The 23,288-nt window shown below is 45.0% G+C and overlaps 1 protein-coding gene across 2 annotated transcripts in view; it reads right to left on the reverse strand.

The window, feature by feature from the left end:
- Positions 1 to 22,761, reverse strand: part of AGK (acylglycerol kinase) — a 93,921-nt gene extending 71,160 nt beyond the window's left edge. Inside the window, exons 1-3 of one of the 2 annotated variants that reach the window (XM_040345714.1) lie at positions 22,617 to 22,761; positions 11,824 to 11,946; positions 6,892 to 6,931 (exon numbers count right to left, since the gene is read on the reverse strand). In XM_040345714.1, coding sequence (XP_040201648.1) covers positions 6,892 to 6,931; positions 11,824 to 11,933 — 150 coding nt within the window. In that variant the 5' untranslated portion in view covers positions 11,934 to 11,946; positions 22,617 to 22,761. The remainder of the gene's footprint in view (positions 1 to 6,891; positions 6,932 to 11,823; positions 11,947 to 22,616) is intronic. The other variant, XM_040345713.1, reaches the window with a different exon arrangement.
- Positions 22,762 to 23,288: the final 527 nt, after the last annotated feature.

Raw genomic sequence — 23,288 nt, forward strand, 5'->3', positions numbered from 1 at the left:
AGGGGGAATCCTACACTAAACCACAAGCCTGAATAATAACCTGATGAATCAACCTTAAAAACAGTTGATTTTAGACGCTGCCTGCCCTTTCCTGGGGCCTCCTGGTAGCTCAAAAAACATCAGTTTTCCGTATCCGAGCAGCCGCTTCAGATAGGCCTAGACCCTTCTTACTCCAACGAGAGAGAGAGTGTAACCATTTTAATAGCTGACCTGAACACTGCCTGCCCATCTAGGGTCTTCTGGCAGCCCAATAAAAACGTCAGCTTTCTATATCTGAAACCTTCAGATAGGTATTTAACTGCTCTCATCTCAATTGAGAGAAAAGCAATAACCTTTCCTTCCGTGAAACAAGGTTTTGAAAAAAGGGAAAGTAAGAATATCTGGATTCAAATGAATACTAGATCCTTCTAGTAAATAAGGTTGGGTGAGGATGAAAATCACTCTACTTGTAAGAATAATTGAGTATGGCTCTATACCAAGAAAGTTGCCAATACTGAAACTCTCTTGGAGGCTACCACAACCAAGAACACCAATTCCTTGTTAAGGGATGAAGAGAAATATGGTGCATCGGCCCAAGGAGCTGACCCTGTAAGCCGACAAAACTAGAGCCAATCCTCCGAGCACAAGGGCGACCCAACTGGTGGACTTATGCACGTCACCCCTTGTATAACAGCCCGGACCAAAGAGTGTGAAGTAAGCGACCTTTGGAAGCAAGGCCGAGATCGGATCCTTTATATAACTTAAGGCTAGCTCCGTCTCCTTTCCAAATGTAGGAAGGCAGGAATTTTACCTTTGACAAACTTCCACGGATGCCACCATCTGGTTTCACACCAGGAACATGGGTCTTCCAGACCGTAGGATATCTGGTCCTGGAGGCCAGCTCTCTTGTATGAATCAAGGGAATTACCGCTGATTCTGAAAGCCCCGATCCTCGAGAATGTGGGCTATAATAGCCAGACCATTAATTCACCTGTTGCAAGGCAGGATGTAATACCCCCTGCAAAGTAGGCCTGGACAAGATGTAAGGGACTGTGGGTCCTCTACTACCACCCTTACTGTTCCTGCACCGAGAGGACGTCAGGGTTATGCCGGAGTAATCAGGCCAGCTTCCGTTCTCCTCTAATGTTGCATAGAAGCCACAAAAGTCGCGGAACTGGGGGGAGAGACACAACCAGTGACAACTGGTCCCCCCGGATTAAAAACACATCTGCCCCGCATGCGGGTGGATCCTTTATCCTTGACCCCAAGCTGTTCAATCTCTTGTTGAGCCTGGACGCCAATACATCTTATGTAAAGGGTACCATTTCTGTGACATTTGGTCAGGAAAACAGTCGGGGTGTAGAGGTCATTCTCCCGGAGACACTTGTTGACGGCTCCAGCGAATCGCCTGCCAATTCTGCATTTCATGAAATGACGAATGTCAATAGGCAAGGCACAAGCTCCTCCTTGGTAAATTAAGTAAATCACTAGTATGGCATAGTCCGATTGTACTCTGACAGAACCAACCTGCCACCTGAACGTTCAGGCCCCTAAGCCAGATGCTCCATCGGTAGCTCTAGCTGACAGATAAGGCTCCCTTGGAGCTTGACTACTTCCCCTGGGCTATGGTCTTTTCCTGACCTGGCAAACCCTTTTAGTTAAGAATCACCAAGAGGAATTCCAGCATATCTCTGGGACCGGGTTCTTTGGATAATGCTAGGTCAAGATCCACTCTTTCTAGGCCGACAAAATACTGTTTATAACAGCCCTGAATAAAAGTTAGTATAGGAAACTGTCTTGAATGAAGCCAGCATCTTCCCTAGTGCCTTAATCAAAAGGCCAAAAGTAAGGAACTGTTCCTTGCCGTGACCACATAGACCAGTTTTCTTATAGCGATGGTCATATCTGAGGCCAAAAAACTCTCCTTTTTGGACTGTGCCAAACATACCCAGCTTCTTGTCAAATGAAAGGATGTATCTTTAGAGTTCCAGATACTTGACCATGCTGGACACCCTTAGGTCCAGCCATGCTACTGACTGACCCATCAGCAGGAGTTTGCTTCGGTATGCCATTACTGCTATACCCTGGGCCTACAGACCAGCTAGAGGCGGGCCCTAGCACCCTGACAACCCAGGCACGGAGGCTAACCCAAAAGGGCAAGACCACCAACTGGAGATAGTGCTGTTCCCCTGCGAAACGCAGACAACCTCTGCAGACCCAAGTAAATAAACAGATATGCAATTGGCTCCCCATGTGTGTATGTGGCAAGTGTTAAAGCCATATGCCTCAATGGAAGTGTGTGTACATGGCAGCGTGTGTTCCTGGAAGCATGAATTCATATAAATATGTTTTAAGCAAAACATGCATATAGCATGTGTGCTCTGGAACAAGCATCTTGCAAGCAAGCAAGCATACGCTATAAACGTGTTATGCAACAATGTGCAACATGAACCCATGCAGACACGTATTTCTATGCAAACACAAGGAATCCTGTATTGCTTAATTAGGCCGCCATGTGCAACTTTAAAGTAATCATGCATCCTTATGCGATTCAGCATCTTCCATGCGATCAACATCTTATGCATTTTAAGCACTACTGTGCGGACAAGAACCCTTGTGTGACCAAGCACCCCTGTGCGATCCAGCATCCTTATGCACTCAAGCATCTTAATGCGACTTTAGGCATTTCTGTGAAACAAGCCTCTCTATGTGATCAAGTATCCTTGGGTAATCCAGGACGCTGTTGATCCGACAACCATGTGTGATCCAGCTTCTTTTTGCATTCAAGCATCTTTAAGCGATCTTTAGGCATTCTTGTAGAAACAAGCCTCTCTGTGCGACCAAAATATCCTCGAGTAATCAAGGACTTGGGTGATTGGGTAATCATGTGTGATTCAGCATTTTTATGCCTTCAAGCCTCTTTATGCGATTCTAGGCATTTCTGTGGAAACAAGCCTCTTTGTGTGACCAAATATCCTTGGGGAATCAAGGACTTGGGTGATCAAGTAATCATGTGTGATTCCAGCATTTTTATGCATACAAGCATCTTTATGCAAACTTAGGCACTTCTGTGGAAACAAGCCTCTCTGTGTGACCAAATATCCTTGGATAATCCAGGACGCGGATGATCAGGTAACCATGTGTGATCCAGCATCTTTTTTGCATCCAAGCAACTTTATGCGATTTTAGGCATTTCTGTGGAAACAAACCACTTCTGTGTGACCAAACATCCTTGGGTAATCAAGGATTTGGGTGATCAGGTAACCATGTGTGATCCAGCATTTTTATACATACAAACGTCTTTATGCGATTTTAGGCCTTTCTGTGGAAACAAGTCTCTCTGTGTGACCAAATATCCTTGGGTAATCCAGGACTTGAGTGATCAGGTAACTAGCATCTTTATGCACTCAAGCATTTCTATGCAACTCTAACAAACATGCAACACCATACAGACAGAAACATGTATCCTTATGCGATCCACAATAAAACATGCTCTGTTACTTGTTTTTATCCCACATGCATTCCAAACTCATGTATCTTATGCAACATGCGGACTGGTAAAGAGGAAGTTATCCTCTGTAGATGTGCGTTTCCTCAATTAAGAGACGTTAGCAATGTGTACCAGCAACTGTGCATCCCTCGGATGTGCATATGGTTAGCCTGAAGCCGACACCAGGCTGAGGGCCATATGGAGGTCTTACTAGCCACCTATAGGAAAACCTCTCTTTACACTCTAAGGAGAAGATAGAGGCTTTGGCCAAGTAGGCAGAGGGAAGTTATATGCATCATGAATCTCTGAAAAGACTGCAGGTGCAATCAGAACCTGTAGGGCTTTTGATAGCTTCTCCTCGTTAGGCTGCAGCTCCTGTCTCCTGTCCTCTGACAGTGAACCTTCATCCCCAGCTCTTCTAATCCCTTTGTTTAAGGATTAAAGCAGGAAAAGGGACACACCCTGCTTTTTTTTTTTTTTTTGCTTCTTGTGAGGATGCTGCGAACATAGCAGTTAACCTATTGTAGAACAACAAATGTGATGCAAAAAAACAAAACACATGCAGAGTGGCTGCAATGTTGGGGGAGGCTGCATTGATTGCCTGACAGGTCTGATGGCTCAATCTGTGAGCTGTCTCTAGAGGGGAGAATAAGGGGCCACCAGGTTCAGGTGGCGATTCCTTTTTATATTCCTACCCCTGACCTTATTCAATGGGGAGACCAAAGTCCTAAGCTAAAAGCAGAGGAGCTTAACCCAGGTGCATCAACAGCTGAACTTAGTCTGGCAGCAACAATGCCTGATAATCTGCACAGCTAGATGCGGAGTAGGCGTCTTAGATGAATCTGTATCCAACTCACACAAGGTGCTTGCGTTTGTGTCCCCCTAGCTTTACAGAGCTCTGACGTCTGGGCCTTCTTGAACAGCCCTCTCTGCAACTGCACTGAGCCGGTGAGCACGTGCGACATGGTAGAGCCTGAAGCTGAGGAAGTGGGATGCACAATAGACCAGCTAACACTTAAGCTTCCGTCTTTGGAAAGCATGGTAAGCGAAAACATCAGGCATGTCTTTTACTGCCCATAGTAGTGGAAAAACAGATAAGACTTGCAGCTACTCATGGAAGACAATGCTTTGCATAGGATTAAGGGCATTTTTTTTTTTTTTTTTTTTTATGTACCAGCCCCTTCAAGGGGAGATATATGGGTACTACAGCCATCCTGTCTGAACAGACATAGTGGCCCAGGCTACATGCCGGCTAGGGGAGGTATATGGGTGCCCTGAGCCATCCCGTCTCAGAAGACATCGTGGTTTACTTTGCCCATGCATAAAAACATAATATAGGCGAGACCCATAGTCCCCTACAGAAGACCTACTGTCGAACCAAGTCCCGTAGGTCCCTCTCTTACCTTTCCACGCTGCAGGGTATTGCCAAGCAAGAGGCCCAATCTTCCCCCTTCACCGTGGGTATAGTCCTAGACCTTCAGGGACCGGGGTCCATGGCAGGAACACCACACCCCTGGACCTATATAGCACCCTGGCAGCAGAAAAAACATTTGGTCCTTAGAAGGCACAAAGTTCTGGAACCCAGGATCCAGCCCTCCGCAGAGAGGCATTATAGGCTAAACCTCGTTCTTCGTACCGAGGCCCGGGTACTGTCCACTTTGGCTATGAAGCACCTTGGACGGATCCGGATTTATGGAGGCCTTTTACATCCAGCATGGATCCCTCCAGTGGAGCTCCTAAAAGCACATGTTAACTCGTGACCAACACCTTAGACACTGATGAAAAAACTGAGGTACTCCCAGTAGGGGAGGGGTTATATAGGGAGGGAACTTCCTGTTTAATTGATTACACCAGTGTCCATCACCTGAAGGTAGACTCTATAACCCACATGTAATGGCTATGCAGCTCTGTGTCCCGTGATGTACGATAAAGAAAACAACCGTGTGTACGCGGCATTAGAGCCTTGTTTAGCCGAAGACTTTATATGTTTACAATGCATCACTCACATCTACCATTTTTAGCATATAGACGTGAAAAGGTATGTTATAATGATCCTTGCCCATTAAATATGACCTCTAAGAAGATTTAAAAGACGTGACTTACTGCGTATCTTTATTTTTAATTTTTTTTTTTTTTTTTTAAAGTGTATTTTGTGCGTGTACTCGAGAGAGGAGCCGGACTGCAGGATTTGGGAGTAGGCAGGCCTCCCCCAGAGGCAATCTGCCACCTTTCTCCATGCCCCGGGTGGCAATGGTGGGTGTGTGAGGGGGTCCTCCCACACAGCCCGCCCTACCTGCTCCGCTTTGAAGCCCAACGGGGCAGAGGGACTCCCTATAAGGGAGTGAGAGGATCTAGCCAGCTCAACCAGCCCCGTTAGTCCTTCGCCTCTCTTTTTAGAGACCGCGTGGTCAAAGTGCGTGCATGTTAACCCAATTTCGAGTGCGTATAAGTGTGGTGGTTTTTGCGGGAGGGGGGTGGGCGTACTAAGCGCAAGCTTACCTCCCATAGCACACCCACCGGGAGCCGGGCTGAGACCACCAAACTCAATTCACATGTAGCTGAGACCGGGATCCGAACCTCTAGCTGCAGAGGTGAATGGCTTGTCAGCGCAGTGCCAATCGCGTTGAGCCACCGCAGCTCCCCCTGCGTATCTTTATTAATACACTATTAAAATGTAGATTTTTTTTATTTATTTTTTATGCAAGCAGTTTATTGTGACTACAAGCCTCTTGCAGTCCATACCGTATAAAGCAGTGCTCACACTAAGAAGAAGCAGCTTGAGGAGCCAACATCAGTTGTACTGCAGTGCTCATGTACTACCAAGGAATGTTGATAGGACACAGCAGTGACAAAGAGATCAGTTGATGCTGCCTACATGTTTCCCAGGCTCCGCTGAGAGAAGGAAAACCAACGATCAACCCTGACCGCTAAGAACCTAGAAGTGACTTGTAAAATGTCACTCCTAGTTTCTGCGCTCCATTCATTTCAATAGGGGGCAGCTGAGACATCAGGGGTCGAAAAGACCCTTGAGGTCTCATTAAAGAGAACCTGCCATGCCACCCCCATGCACTTATGACTTAGTGACATTTTGTGCCTGATAAACCATTGTGCTAATATTGTGTGGATTACAAAACTTAAATTGTCCCTAATTTCTTCACCAGGGCCTTTAAGTTCAGAAAATATATATAGGGTTTGAAGTAACCTTCAGGCCTCAATTTGTTTTATGCATGCAAAACACGCAATTAGGCCTCTGGCAGTAAAAGGGTTAATCAACACTGTAGTACAGGCAAAGTGTCACAAAAGTTGTGTGTAAAGATGTAGAGACATAATGGCCGTTTTAAAAACGATCCTGTAATGTAAACATACTGAAAATACGATCTAAATCATCTGAAACAAAATTGCCAAGTGGCTGAAGAACTTACCTGCGCTTCTTGGCAGGCTGCCCTCCTCAGCAAGTTATCACTGCCATGAGAAACCAAAGGAGAAAGGGACAGAGACAGAAAATTAGCCGTACATACAGATTTATGGCTTTCATTAACAGCCTGGCCGCAGTTCAATGAGATTCAAAAAGCAAAAACCTGTGGCTACATGGATGCAGATTGCCTGTCTAAGGGACCAATAAAGATGCCTGCTGAAGGAATACAGCGACTCAAAGAAACAGCAGCATAAGAAGAACGTTGCTTTTAGCAACCAATCAAATGTCTTTATGTGAATATTTCACTGCCAGGCATAGATCACTTCTGACAACGCAGCTCCCAGCAATATTTCAAAGGTTTCCATTGGGAACAAGGCATATTTCGTAAGGCTGTACAGTCGTAACAGAACAAGACATCTGATAAATATTTACCAAGTGTATTATCTCACTGAATGGCTTTAGTGTAATATCTGTCAATAAAATTGTGGAATATAAAGCCAACATTTAAGCTCAGTTAAGTTTCTTTCTCTCTCATTTCTTTGTTTTGGATAAAGTGAGAAAGTATTAGAACCCCTTTCAGGTGTTTCCTGCCCTCTGGGGCTCCTTTATTAGAAATGTCCCACGCCACTATCTTCTGTGCTTATGACATCAGGAACCAGCAGCCTCTTCCTGACTCTTGCAGATGACGCACCACCTTCCTCCTTCAGCCACAGTGTGGAAGCTGATGCCTTCAGGGATACATGACATGCATATCCCAGGAAGCTTCAGATGGAGAGTACATATCATTCTCTCCTGTACAAGAATAGTGGTGGGGGAGGCTGGAGTAAAAATAACTTTCCCCTCACTTCCAATGATTTTACAAGACAAGATTATTTACTAAAGGCAAATCCACTTTGCACTGCAAGTGCACTTGGAAGTGCAGTCGCTGTAGATCCGAGGGGGACATGCAAGGAAGATAAAAAACAGCATTTTAGCTTGCACATGATTGTATGATAAAATCAGCAGAGCTTCCCCTCATTTCAGATCTTCCCCTCAGATCTACAGCGACTGTTCTTCCAAGTGCACTAGTAGTGCAAAGTGGATTTGCCTTTAGTAAATCAACCCCTTTGTCACCGTGACATTAAAGCGGTGGTTCACCCATAAAAACGACTTCCCCCTATTACACTGCCCCCCCGCATTACAATACGAATATGCCATTATTATTTTTTTGGCTGCTGTACATACCTGGGTACAGCTATTCACCCGTGTCCTCCGGGTTGCGAGTCCCGCGGGAGTGGGCGTTCCTACCATGGCGGTGATTGACGTTTTGACTAAAAAACGAGCTCCCCCCGTCACGTAAGCAGCGTCACGATTGGCGGAAGGAGCCGAACGGCGAGTCGGCGCTATACTCGCAGTTCGGCTCCTTTCGCCAGTCGTGACGCGGCTTACACGACGGGGGGGAGCTAATTTTTTTGTCAAAACGTCAATCACCGCCATGGTAGGAACGCCCACTCCCGCGGGACTCGCAACCCGGAGGACACGGGTGAATAGCTGTACCCAGGTATGTACAGCAGCCAAAAAAAAATTAATGGCATATTCGTATTGTAATGCGGGGGGGCAGTGTAATAGGGGGAAGTGGTTTTTATGGGTGAACCACCGCTTTAAGTAAAGGGAAATCTTTCTAAATGAGCAGTAAAAACCAGACAGAGGTTAGGTGAGAGATTTATAATGAATCACAACAGCCATTATCATGAATAGCAAACTTAACCGGTATACAAAAAAGATAAATGTATAAGGCCAGTCAAGAGTTAAAATAAAAGTTTATAGTGTTAATTGGCCAGCAGATTGTATTGTTCTGCTGACAGTTCCCAGCCCCAGGTGTCAAACAGCCATTTTATAAACCAGCCACAAAAGAACCCCCCACCAAATAGCACTGCAGAGATTTGGAATAATGAGAGCCAAGATGGGACAATTATGGTGTTGAAAAAAAGCACACAATTCTGAATGAATTGACTGGTGGCGTTCTTGTTTATGCAGGTATCTCTCTATGAAATTACGCAGCTGTCTCCAGCCAGCGGGAAGGAACCGCTACACACTTATTACTGCCTGGAAGCAACTTCCAGTCCCCCTCTCTTCTCAACAATCGGTGACGGCAGCTGCAAAGAGTGCTGGGGGTTATTTCATTTGGAATAGCTCTACCCTTCAATGCACATACACAGCCTGCTCACTGAAGGAAAACACTGCGGAATCCAAATACAAGTAACTGAGACGGAGGGAAGCCTGGAAGGAAACTCCGTCTTCAGATTGTGGGAATTAAAAAATAAATAAAAATATTACATTATACAGACAATTAATGCCCAAGTCCAGCTGAGGGGTTAAATTAGCCATCAGCTTCTTATATCTCACCCTTCACATGATAAAGCAAATGGGTACTCAGACTGGGAGGAGACTGGGCAGTACTAGCAGAACTATCGGCCTTTACCATGGCTTTAGTGTGTCCCTCCTCTGATTTGGGAAGAGGGAAAGAGGTGACTGTATGGTGCCAGCGTCGCCTGGTGCACATGACATGGCCCATGTCCCTGCTTCCTATGGGTTTGGCTGGCACCCGCTGGAAAGACTGACATCATATGGACCTTTGTTTTTTTTACTTACCGGTATATGACTGGCCTGTGTACAAATATTGTATCCTCAATGTACCGTATATACTCAAGTAAAAGCCAAGTTTTTCAGCACATTTTTTTGTGCCAAAAATGCCCCCCTCGGCTTATACTCTAGACACCTTTTCACGCCTGGATCTCCCGGACTTTGGGGACCCGGTACCGGCCAGCCGTAGGTCCCCTGGACCCCAAACACATGTAGTCCCACTCTTCCTCTATAAGTGTGCAAAGTTTGTTGTCCGGGGGACCTAGGGCAGGGGAGCACCGATTTTTCGAAGCCAGACACCACTTCCATAGACTCCCATGTTAAATGGTAATTTCTCTGGTGACTTTGGGGACCCAGTACTGGCCGGTCGTAGGTCCCCTGGACCCGGATCTTGGCACACATGTAGCCCCATTTCTCCTCTATAAGTGTGCAAAGTTTGTCTGGGGCGCACCGATTTTCCAAAGCCGGGCACCCCTTCCATAGACTCCCATGTTAAACGCCAGTCTAGTCATGGGCACAGTGAGGCATGGACACAGTGAGGCATGGAGATGGACACCCTAGGCTTATTCGCGAGTCAATACGTTTTCCCATTTTTTTGTGGTAAAATTAGGTGCCTCGGCTTATATTCGGGTCGGCTTATCACCTCTGCGTTTGTTTTTTTTGGCGATATAAACAAAAAAAGAGCACCAATTTTGAAAAAGAAACAATATTTTTTCTTTCTGCTATAAAACATACCCAATTAAAAAGAAGAAGAAAAAAATAAATAAAAATCTACCTGGCTCTCTGCTCATGCGAGAGAATTGACCGATCACGTAGTTTGGGTGCATTGCAGGGCGGGCCACCGTCCTGCAACACAACAAAAGCCACTGTCCTGCAACACACCCAAATCCGTCTTTCACGTGATCGGTCAATTCTCTCACATGAGAAGAAAGCCAGGCAGAATCTGATGATAACATTCTCCCTCTGCAGATTGTTGGATAATGCCTTCAACGATCTACGCATGCGCAGTGTTACCGTCACGCCATCTGATCAACATACCAGCTGGAGTGACATTAAGTACTGTGCATGGGCAGATAGTTGGAGGCATTATCCAACGAGGATTCACCATTCGATAGAGCATCGGCCTGGTCACACGATCAGCTGTCAGTAGTGGTTCCTTGTAGAGGAAAGACAGCCGACAACAAATGACCCATAGTAAGCCTATAGGTGACCTCATCGCCCAGGCTCTGCAGCCATTGTCGCCGATCTCTCCTATCCCCTGAAGTTGGCCACTGGGGAGATCATGTGACTGGGCTGGACTCTCAGAATAGGCAAGTATACACAGCTCCCTTTCACAGGGTAGACAGAATAAGGTTTAGAAGGGGATGGGAGCAAATTTAAGCTTAGTTAGGAATAGGCTGGACTTTCACTTTAAGAGAGTTCACTTATGTTCAGATTTAATGTGATACTAAGTCTAATTTTTTTATTTATTTTTTAAATATCAAACATGTCATACTTGCCTGCTCTATGCAGTGATGTTGCACAGAGTAGCCCAGATCCTCCTCTTCTTAGGTCCCTCCTCTGTGCTCCTGGCCCCTTCCTCCTTTTGAGTGCCCCCACAGCAAGCATCTTGCTATAGGGGCACTTGAGCCCAGCCACAGCTCTGTGTGTCCATTCAGACACGGAGCCGTGGCACGGCCCCACCCCCTCCATCTCCTTACTGACTTTGATAGCAGTGGGAGCCAATGGTGCTTTGCTGCTGTCTCAGCCAATAAGGAGGGAGAGTCCTGGACAGTCAAGTCTCTCATGCAACAACGCTGGATTGAGAAGTGGCTCAGGTAAATATTAGGGGGCTGAGGGGGGACTGCTGCACACAGAAGGCTTATTTTCTTAATGCATAGAAGAAAAGAAAAAAAAAAGCTTTTGCCCTTAGAACCACTTTAAATGTTAATTTCCTGCATGAAAACAAAACAAACATCACACCAAAGAGGTATATGTTCTTATGCATTTGAACATTTTGAATTGTGAAATAAAAAAGCAGCTTTGTGAATGGAAGCTATTGCTAATGGATGCCTATACCATACAGTGTGATGTGAATTCATCAGTCTGGGTTTATAATTGGGCAGTAGAGTGGCTTAGCTGTTAGCCCTGCTGCACTTCAAACACATACTAATAGATTAATTGACTGATGTCCAAATTGGTCCTAGTATTAATGTGAGATAGAGCCCATGAGCGAAGTGCCTAGATGGGTGGCCTGATGTGAGTGTACCGTATGTAAAGTGCGTTATAAACTGTCACAGCCATGTAAATAATTGTATTGAAAAATAATAACTCATACCAGTGTTTACCGTACATCCAGTGGCCTCCGTACGTCAGCAGGCAAAATCCCACCGTACTTTTTTTCCAGTGGTTACGCAGCGTCTTAAAGATACGAACTACTCTTGACATTTCTGCGTTGAGCCTGTACAGAGAGACAAAGTATATACAAACTCAACTAATATCATGACCACTACATTTAGAGGGTCAGCCCACCCAAAAGCCCCCACAGCCAACAGTATTTTCCTATCATCTGGGGACGGTATAGGTATAATTTCTGTGCCCAGCTCCCAAGTCTACACAGCTTTTGTCCAATATTAGCCGTTCCCACCATTATGTCATAGAGGTCTTACTGTTAGAGTATCAAGTAGGGCTGTGCAAATTAACTTTTAATTAATCTTTAATTTTTTTGATTGATTAAAATTCTTTTGATTGGTACTCACCTCTCCACCGGCTTCTGGGCCTTCAGGGAGTTCTGTCGGAGATCCAGTAATGTCACAGACACCGGCGGGGCTTGCCGTGTCCATCTGAAGGGCTCCTTTGCTGTGCCTTCATATCTGCATGCCGGCGGGACCTTACTATCTGCCACACGCAAGGGCTGTTACACTTCCCTCTATCAACCTGGGATTCTACAACCATCCACTGGGAGTTGTGATAGTTCCCTTCATGGGACATCTACATGCCGACGGACTGATGTTAACTTCTCCTCATCTGGATTCAGCAGTGGTATCGTTGTACACATTTTTATACCAGTATCATACTTAGCTACATGCTTTTATGACTGCTTTTGGTACCATTTGGTATTACCCGCACAATTTTTACAGTTTATGTAGCTACATCGATTTTATCTCCAGTGCAATATTTATTTGGTTACCTACTTGAAGACTATAAAAGTTTTAATGCCATTCCCATCGAGCGCTGCCTTTGTGTGTTTTTTGGATCCTGCTATCCGTTTTTCCAGTTGTTGGTAGCTGCACTGGGAATCAGCCTGCAAGGAGATCAGCTAAAAGTAGTTGGATCTGTATGTGCGTTATAATTAATCGAAATTAGTCGATTAATCGATAAAAAAACAAACAAAAAAAAACGATTAATCGAACAGAAAATTCTTGATCAGTAACAGCCCTAGTATCAAGACATATAAAAAGATAGGGATAAGCAAGTTAGGAAATGAATCACCATGCTGTAATATTCAAATATAAGTTTATTCCAATGACAAATTGTTTGTAAAGCCAACATGTTCCAGCAGCCGTACCTCTGGCCCTTTCATCGGGCCTTAGAAAAAATCAAAGTGTATATGGACTCAATCAATCTATAGTTGGATGTTATTAAACTTAGAGCGTCATATGTGTTGTCACTGTAGTGTGTGCTAAAATATTTGAAGACTAACCAGATCTCAGAAGCAGGCAGGTTCCAGGTCATCTGTGGGCATCTGAAGCCCTCTTCTCTTGATTTCCAGGATTCAGTGCAGCTGGCTACCCAGCATGAACCTCCCGATCTCACGCCTTTACAGTGAAGCCACTGTCAGCTCTCTCTATTCTCAACAGGTTGCCATAGCAGTTAGTGGACGTTCCTGCCCCGTTGCTATATCATGACATCCCGGCCCTCCCGTTCGCGTAATTTCCGGTCTGGAAATAACCTGAGATATCTTCACTAGGCAATTCACAGGGAGTCCTGGGATACATGGCGCCGCTATGGCAGGAGCCCTTGCAAATCGCCTAGTGATGTAATCGCCTAGGCAGCCGCAGCCAGAAGTGCTGCACAAAAAAATTGAAAAAGGATATTTACAAAGTGAAAAAAAAAAAAATTGCCATTTATTACAGCATTCAGGATGGGTATGACAGTAATTGGATTTTCAAAAAACAGATGGAACTCCACTTTAAAATAGAACTGAAAAGCAAAATATGTGAGTATAGGTATAAACAAAAAAAAACCCCACACATTCTAAATACCTTTTTCCCCCCTTTTTAATAAGTAATCACATTCCCTCTGTTCTCAGCTGCATAAGAACTGGGGGGAGGCTGGGCATCGGGGACATGTCAGGACAATAGAAGCCTGATCATGGGATGAGAGCAGGCTGAGTTGCCAGCACAGCTGACCACAATGTAATCTCCTACTTGGTGTGATCAGTTTTTAAAAGGAAAGCAGAGGGACTGGCAGAAACACCAGGGATTTCACATAAAAGAAGCATACACAGAACAGTATGCTTTCTACAAGTAAATGGTACAGCAGGCACATATAAGGAATATGAAGTGTTGGGGAAACAAATGTTTTAATTTAATAACATCCAACTACGGATTGATTACTGAGTCCATATACACCGTTGCATTTTCATTCCAAGATCTGATGAAGGGTACAACCCCTGAAACATGTTGGCTTCACAAAAAATGTATCACTGAAATAAACTTGTATTTGTAATTAATTATCATGGTATGACACTTCAATACCTAAATTGCTCATTTAACATGGAATGACAACCTTATAAAATAAACACATACAAATCTTTTCAGGACCCCCCTATCTACATTTCCAAGCATAAAAGCAGCCAAGAGCTGACACTGATCAATAATCTTCACCTGTTACTAAAATATCACTTTTGGGTGGACCGATTTAAAAAAGACACTGATCACGGAAAAGAAAGTAAATTCATCCTTAAAAATAACTCCATAATATAACCTATATAACTACAACTAATTCATTCCAGCAAGCTATGACATTCTAATACTGGCAAAAAAACTCATTCCCTGCTTGTGTGATTGGCTCACTGCCTTTCCCCAAATCATCTGTAATCTTCATTCGTTACAACGCAGTAATTAGTACAAAAAGAAGCCATTATAAAATATTTTGGAATGTCACAGTTGGGATCCAAGATTAATGTGGAGCTCCAGGCTGAAATAAATAACACAATTTAAAGTGTATGTAAAGCCAATACATTAAGTTTTGGATAGCATAGGAAAGGGTTGGGACCTCTGCCAGGTTTTTATTGCTATCTGTGCTCCTGCCGGGGAGATTAAAAGTAGAACTATGGGCAAAACTTTATTTTCCATTTTGGATAGAGCAATCTGTGTCCCATTGCAGAGATTTCCTTTCACAGGGACTAAGATAAAATCCCTGAAAATGAAGGCAATACTTTGGGACCCCCAGGTCACCAGAACTAGGGCCCCTATTGGAAGATTTCACCTCTATTACTTTTCTGGGGACAATCCAGAATTTGTGATTTTCTTTTACTTTCACTTTCAATGAGAACGGTAAACAGGACAAATAGAGAAGGTGAATCTCCCAAACGGGGGCACAGACAGCAATAAAAACTGACAGGGGTTCTAATACCTCTCTACTCTATGCCTTTAGTTATATTTTAACCATCCCCATTTGCCCTGTGGACATGTCACCTGTACACAAAGTGATGGGAAATCAAAAATGTTAAAGTTGTCACAGGAACAGGTGAGAGAAAATCTTCTAATGGGGATACCTCTAACAGTTACAAATGTCTAACAGGGGCTTCTCCTCCCTTTGCAGAGATTTGCTTCCTGCTGGGTCTCTCAGAAAGAGTGCAAGCCTACTTGGAAGTGCAGTCGCTGTAGATCTGAAATGAGGGGGAAGCTCTGGCGATTTTATCATCCAATCACGTGCAAGCTAAAATGCTGTTTTTTTTTTCCTTGCGTGTCCCCTTCAGATCTACAGCGACTGCACTTCCAAGTAGGGTTGCCACCTGTACAGTTTTCAAATGACGTGTACATGTTTTCATCAGCTTCAGACCGGGACACGTCATTCACACAGACTGCACCGGGAGTGACATTGGATGTCTCCCCTCTCCCTGGCGGCAGCCTGGATCAGCAGAGCAGAGAGTCAATAAATCAAAGCGCCTCCCTTCTTCCTTCTCCAGTGTGTGTGTGTCGCTGCATATGAGGGGGCACAGTGGCTGCATATGACCCCGTGCTAGCACTAGCCCTCTCCCCAGGACATATCTGACCCCTGCAAGAAAAGGTGGCAACCCTACTTCCAAGGGCACTTTCCTTTAATAAATAACCCCCCCCTTGGTGTTATATTTACAGCACTGTGGGATGCAATAGAGGGATGTAATGATGAGGCATCATTCTGCTCCCAATTCTGGTCAGCATGTTTATTCCCAGCACATGAACAATCAGCGGAGGCTGACTGACTTCTAGTTCAGCCCCGTAGGCTCCTTTCACATGGGGCAGATCTACTGGATGGACTCCGCTAGCTCAGTGGGCGATCGCTCTGCTAATCCCAGCTGAGCTCACTGTGCAGGATCCCGTTGTTCTCTATGGGGAGATCGCATGAGAATGGGCCGCTTGTCCGTTTTCATCCGATCTGCTGGACGTATTGCGAACGTATCACCATCTGTCTGTTTTGAGCGGATCTTGTCGGTTCGGATGCCCATAGAAGTCAATGAGTGACCCGCTCGGATCTGCCTAGAAAACGGACATGCGGATCCGAGCGGGTCGATCACGTGAAAGGGGCCTTACTCTCTGTCTGTGCTGCAGTACAAATAATTTGTTATTGGTTAATAAACATTAAACTGGATTAAATATGGGTCTTTTATATCGATCCGTCTTCAGTCCTGCATTAATGTAGGTTTTGTGTTGTATTATTAGGAGTCAGTTATATCAGCAAATACAGTACAAGCTGCTTATCTGTACAGCAGATCGAGCATCCCTGAGGATGTTAAAGGACAGCAATGCAGTCTCTGGTAATGTCTGACTGCTATCACTCCATGTCACTGCGCTGCTTGACTCTGTCTGAGAGATTAAATCAATGTCAACAGTTGATACACCTGGGTGCTTCATACCAACCTAGGGACTGATGTGACAGCAATAAGAATGTCAGCGCCATCGGGACTGCTTTGCTAGCATTTAACCGTTAGTTACCTGTACTTCTAAAGGTTCCAGGGGTACATATGCTTGTTAAAAGGAAGAAAATTTCTCGATTCCCCCCATCAACACAGCCAGTGTTGCTCCTCCGACGCAGGGAGCCGTTGCTAGCCTCTGGCAAGAATCGCATGCCAGAAATCCAACATGGTGGTTGTACCCAAGTCGATCGACGGACTGACTTGGGTACAATCAGCCTACCCATAGATGGGTTGATTCTCAGCCAGCCCATGCTTCGTTTTATTCCTTTTCTGGTAAAAACTCAAAATTACACTCACTTTATTTCCTGGTGATTGGATTGAATCATCCTAATTGGGGCACAGACAGCAATAAAAACATAGACAAAGTCGTCCAGCACCTGACCCTCAAAGCCACTAATAGGAAGTGCATGCCGTTGATAATGAATTATAGTTCATAAAATAAAAAAAGCCAGAACCCCGTAATGAGCCTTGGTTATTGATGACTCAACAAAACAAGTAACAAAGAAAAAGTGCCAAAAGGTGAAGAAACAAGTATCTGGGACTTCTTCTTTGTCACTTATTTTGTTGACTCATCCTATAAAGAATTGGGGCTTGGCGAGCTAGATTTTTCTATTTTATGAGCAACTAAAACTTGACAGTGGTTCTAACCCCTCACCACTCTTATCCATAGGGAATATTTTAAGTGGTTGGTAAGCCACACTATATATATATATATATATATATATATATATCTCCCATCTGTCTTATATAATAAATATGCTCATCTGTACTGACAACACACCATCTTCCAGCACTCAGGTGCCTCCTCTGCCCAGCTTACAGTTCCAGTGGGCAGGGCTGCAGCCAGAACCACTTTAAAACACTTGTCAGTTTATTGTTCGCCGTCTCCCATTGGGGAGATTCTCCTTTACTTACTATCTTGATGACACAACAGAAAGGGGAAATCTCTAAAAAGTAAAGCAATTTCCCTCTAAGGCCCCATACACACGATAGAATCCATCCGCTGAAAAATCCCAGCAAATGGGTTTCAGCGGATAGATCCTATGGTGTGTACACTCCAGCGGATCTGTTTCCGCGGATATATCTCCCCTGGGATGGATTCCAGCAGATCGAATATTCGCTGACATGCTAAACAAATCTATCTGCTGGAATCCATCCCAACGGATGGATCCGCTGGTCTGTATAGACTCACCGGATCCATCCGTCCGAAGGGATCCCCCGCATGCGTCGTAATGATTCGACGCATGCGTGGAATTCCTTATATGACAGCGTCGCGCACGTCGCCGCGTCATAATCGCGGCGACACGTCATCGCCAGAGGATTTCGGCGCGGATTTCAATGCGATGGTGAGTACACTCCATCGCAGAGAAATCTGCTGAAATCCTCGAGAGGATTTATCCGCGGAAACGTTCCGCTGGAATGTATTCGCGGATAAATCCTCTCGTGTGTATGGGGCCTTAGACAGTGGTCATCAGAACAGGTTTCCCTAAAGGAAGATATACCTTCACCTCCTGTCCTAGTGATTGGTGTATAAATTTGGATTTCCCACTACTCTCGGTCTTGATCACAATGGTCACTGGGAAGAATAGACACAGTGAATCTCCCTAGCAAAGACATCAACAATGGTAAAAATTGATAGGGGTTCAGATCCTTTCCTTCCTCCTTGGGCCTTGTGACCAAAAATTTATTTTTTTCATGAAATTCAATGGGAATGTAAACAGCTCAAAGCAGCTTGAAGCCGTTTAGGATATCAGGAGCAGGCTAAAGGCCAGTCAGAAGGAGATCTGAAGGATCTCAGTTTAATCTCAAATGCAGATTAGATGCACATAAATGTACACCACACGTGACCACCTACAATTTTTTACTCAGCATTATCTTCCTCTGCATGAGGTTTATACCGATATAAGGTACAGAGTATGGCATGATAAATTGGGGAATCACAGTGACAGGTTGGATGCTAAATCCAGCCCACCTGAAAGGCACGTTAAAGTTTTTAGATGTAAAGCTTTTGAAAGGACTTTCTAATATTCTGAAGTATTAAAGGAGAAGTCCAGCCTGAGCTTTTTAGGCTGGGATTTTTCTATGGGTCACAGGAGTGCAATTCATTTTGCACTCCTGTGACCCCTTTTCAGAGGAGTGGTCTGAAGTCCGCTCTCCGCTGACGTCACTGCCATCAGTCGGGGCAGCGCGTCATTTACGACTTCCAAGTCAGGATCCGCCAGCTGCCCTGATTGATGGCAGTCTCTAGCAAGTCTCTGAGACAGCCTCTCCCTGCCCCTCCACGGCTCAGCGCTCCAATGAGTGTGGAGAAGCAGAGAGGAAAGAAACTGACTGACAGACAGCAGCGTTTCTCTCGGGGATCTGTGAAAACTGAGCCATCCGCGATGTTCGTTGGCTCGGTTCTCAGCGCAGAGATGGCGGGGGACAGATGGAGCATCGGTCTGATGCTCCATCCACCGAGGTACATATGAACAGTAAAAAAAAAAAAGTATACCCATACTTCTCTTTTAAATACATTCTCGGCAGTGGGGTACGGAAGAAGCTAAACTGCAGGCCAATACCCAATTTTATGACCCTGCCTAATGCAGCAGCACAGAAAAAAAAAAATACTAAACCATGGGTCTTCAAACTACGGCCCTCCAGTTGTTCAGGAACTACAATTCCCATCATGCCTAGTCATGTCTGTGACTGTCAGAGTTTTACAATGCCTCATGGGATGTGTAGTTCCGCAACAGCTAGAGGGCCGTAGTTTGAGGATCCCTGCACTAAACCAACTGCATTATAAGGCCCCTTTCACACGGAGCGTATGCTCAGCGGGGGTCCCTCCGTTGATCCCTGCTGAGCCGGCGGATGACAGGGCGGTCCACGCACACTGTGCAGGGACCGCCCTGTCTTTTTTCCGCTCTCCCCTATGGGGGGATTGGATGAACACGGACCGTCTGTCCCTGTTCATCCGATCCGATGACGGAAGGAAAAGAGCATATAAAGCCAAGACACCAGCTAAAATCTTTCAGTAATAAGAAAAATCCTGCCCTTTGTCAGTGCAAAATAATATCAGCTGGTTCAGTCTCAACTGATGGCCTATAAAAAGGCGTCTCATTACCATTCCCATATTTACCAAGAAAAATGGTGACATGTTCAATACTTATTTTACCCGCTGTAATATACACGCTTGTTACTGGAACACAAGTACAAATAAAATATAAACACATATACCACCCACACGCAGCAGTGATATTCTCTGCCTTTTAGACCTGATTCACACCTATGCATTTTTAGTGCTTTTTGCAGATTTGCACTACAGAACGTGTTCCATAGGAAACCATGATAAATGGACTGTAGTGCAAATCTGCAAAATGCAAAAAGCACTAAAACTGCATAGGTGTAAATCCAGCCTTAGTCTGTTACTCATTCTATTTAGAGGCCTCTGTTCTTGGGCAGTCTATTTTTCTCTCTTCAGATGCAATTCCTGAGTTTCTCTCCAAGACCCATTTCACACTGGGGCGGTTTGCAGGCGCGCTTGCGCTAAAAAGAGTGCCTGCAAACCGACCTGAAACAGCGGCTGCTGTTTCTCCAGTGTGAAAGCAGTGCAGTGGAGCAGTGCGCTAGCAGGACCTCTCCAAAAGTCCTGCTAGCCGCATCTTTGGAGTTTACCGCTACTCCACCACTCCTTTCCATTGGAAGCAATGGGAAACCGCGGCTATACCGCCGTCAATTCGCCTCTGCAGAGGCGTATTGCGGGCTGTATTAACCCTTTTTCGGCCGTTAGAGTGGGGGTAAAACTGCACCGCTAGCAGCCGAATACCACCGCAATTTCAACGATAGAGTGCCGCTAAACATAGCGGTGCTTTACTGCCACCGCACCTCCTGCCCCAGTGTGAAAGAGGCCTAACTCACTCTGACAGAGAGAGACTTGAGAATGACAACTAAAGAGAGAAAAAGAAGGGACAACTAGAGACAGATACTTTGAAGTGACATTGGGGTTGATCTACTAAAGGCAAATCCATGTTGCAAGTGCACTTGAAAGTCCACTCGCTGTAGATCTGAGGGGAAGCTCTGCTGATTTTATCATCCAATTATGTGCAGGCAAAAATGCTGTTTTTTCTTTTTTCCTTTCATGTCCCCCTCAGATCTACAACAACTGCACTTCCAAGTGCACTTGTAGTGCAAAGTGGATTTGCCTTTAGTAAATAACCCCCAATGAGTGATAGACTTGGGAGTGACAGCTAGAGGAAGACAGCAGAGTGATAGGGAGAAAGACAGCTAGAGAGATACTTGGGAATGAGAAAGATTTTGGAGTGACAGCTAGATATACAGACTCCAGAGTGACACCTAGGGAGAGACTTGGGAGTGACAGGTAGAACGAGAGACTCCAGAGTGTTAAAGAGAGAGACCCCAAAAGCGACAGTTGGCGGGAGAGAGTGTACAGAGTATGCAGAGTGACAACTACATACAGAGATTCAGGGTGTGACAGGGAGACTCCAGAGGGATAGAGATAGATGGAGCGAGAAAGAGAAATTCCAGAGTGACAACTAGAGAGAAATACTTTGGAAAGACTATGAGAGAGAGAGAGAGAGAACTTGTTAGCGATAGCTAGAGGGAACTCCAGAATGATAGGGAGAAAGAGACCCCAGAGCGACAGCTAGAGAGATTTACCTGGGAGTAGGGGTAGGCAACCTTTGAGAGGCGGAGCTCTATCTGATAACATGAGAGATCTCCAAGGTTTGGCGCCATTATTTTTAAGAAGAAATTAACTAGCAAGGCCTAACTAAATACCAAGGGATACTTACAAAAATATAATAATAAAACAAAGGCTACTGTAAAAATATAGACTTAAAAGTGGAAGTGTTGGTAGGGCAGTGGGTGGTATATTTTTATTATTTTGTTTTTAATCTTTTTAATTATTTTTACAATTTTATTATAGTTTTACACCGTTGGGAGATAATGAAATATCAGGGGTCCAAATAGACCCCTAATGTCTCATTTTTGAGACAGAGAAAGGTACAGAGGTACTGAGGACAGATTCCCCATCCCTTTCTCTGCAGCCTCAGCTTCAATGGACAGTGAATACAAGGGAAGTGCCATGTGCTAAGAAATTGCTTTCTGTTTATTCACAAACTGAAGCATAGTAAACACAGTTAACTACACTTCTGTTATGAATGGACACAAGAGCAATCAGTACCGATCACTCACTGTGTTCTTCCAGAAAAGGAAGGGGTCTGTAAATTACATATTTACTGGCCTCTTCCCCCACTCCCAATCCAGGGGGGGACCATGGGAGTACACAGGGGGGCCAAGCAGCCGAAAGAAGAGAAGCAGGGACAGGAGGGGTGGCATTTACTGGTACCAATCAACTTAAATCCTGCAGGTGCTGGCAGGACGGAGAAGAAGAGAGGCAGCTTTCAGCGGCTGCAGAAGGAAAGGGGATAGGTACCAGTAAATGCTGCTCCTCCTGTCCGAGTTCTGGGGGTCGGCAAATAAGGATTGTAGTCGGGCTGCCGACCCCTGCCTGAGAGTGACAACTAAACACACAGACTACTAGAAAGAGAGACTCCAGAGCAATAGAGAGACTCAGGAGAGAATGTGACTGCTGTGTGGAGGGAGGAAAAGGGAAGACCACTGTAGAGAATCGCATACCTGTTCCCATATTTCTGGAAATGTTGTCATAGTAAACTTGTGGATGTCACCTGAGCACTGTATGTAGAACATCACACACACCTTATATTATAGTCCTGACTGTAAAAGAATGAAGAGTTTGTTGTCTCTCTGCACTCTCCATTCAGCTGTCATTTAGCAGACCTTTTTCTGAGTCTCCCTCAGAGGTCTCTTCCTCTCCCAGCAGTCTCTATCACTGTTACCTAATGTCCCCTTTCTCTCAGCACTCCCTCTCTATCACTCAGCAGTCGTCCTCTCTCTCTGTGTCCTCTGACATTCACTCTCTCCCTCACCTGTGTCCTGGCAGTCACGTTGTACCCTGGTATCCTCTATGGGTGCACCACCTTTCCCTTCCCCCGGAAACCTCACTCCCAGCTTGCAGTTCCGCGCACAGGACGAGCAGCAGCTTCTCGCGTTGCCATGACAAGAGAGCACAGCAGCCACTTCCTGTCCCGGCTTCTTCCGGTCGGTCTGCGCTTTGGCTTTCCATGGAATATGATGATGTAATCCCTGAACACAGAAATATTATTACCAGTTCAGCTCTCACACCTCGCATATCATGCAGGGAAGTTTTTAAATTTTTGCTATGGATATGTTTACTTTGTCATTATTTAATGAAGTATTAATAGTTGGACTCGTGTCTTTTTTCAACCTCACCTATGTAATTATGTAACTATTATGTATTTAAAGCGGTGGTTCACCCTAAAAAACAAGTTTCTACCATGAAATCCAGCATACTAGCGTGAGCTACAGTATGCATTTATTTTATTTTTTTGCGCCGTACTCACAGTTTAATCCCGTAGTTAAGTTTCAGACTAGGCGTTCCTATGCAGAGGGGAACATGATTGACGGCCGGCTATGGCGCGTAGTGTGCCCACGTGTCCCGGATTGCCCGGGACTGTCCTGCAATTGACATGTCTGTCCCGGGTCCCGGGCACCTTCATTCCGGGACAATACAATGTCCC

Source organism: Rana temporaria, chromosome 3, assembly GCF_905171775.1.
Source record: "Rana temporaria chromosome 3, aRanTem1.1, whole genome shotgun sequence".
Taxonomy (NCBI): Eukaryota; Metazoa; Chordata; class Amphibia; order Anura; family Ranidae; genus Rana; species Rana temporaria.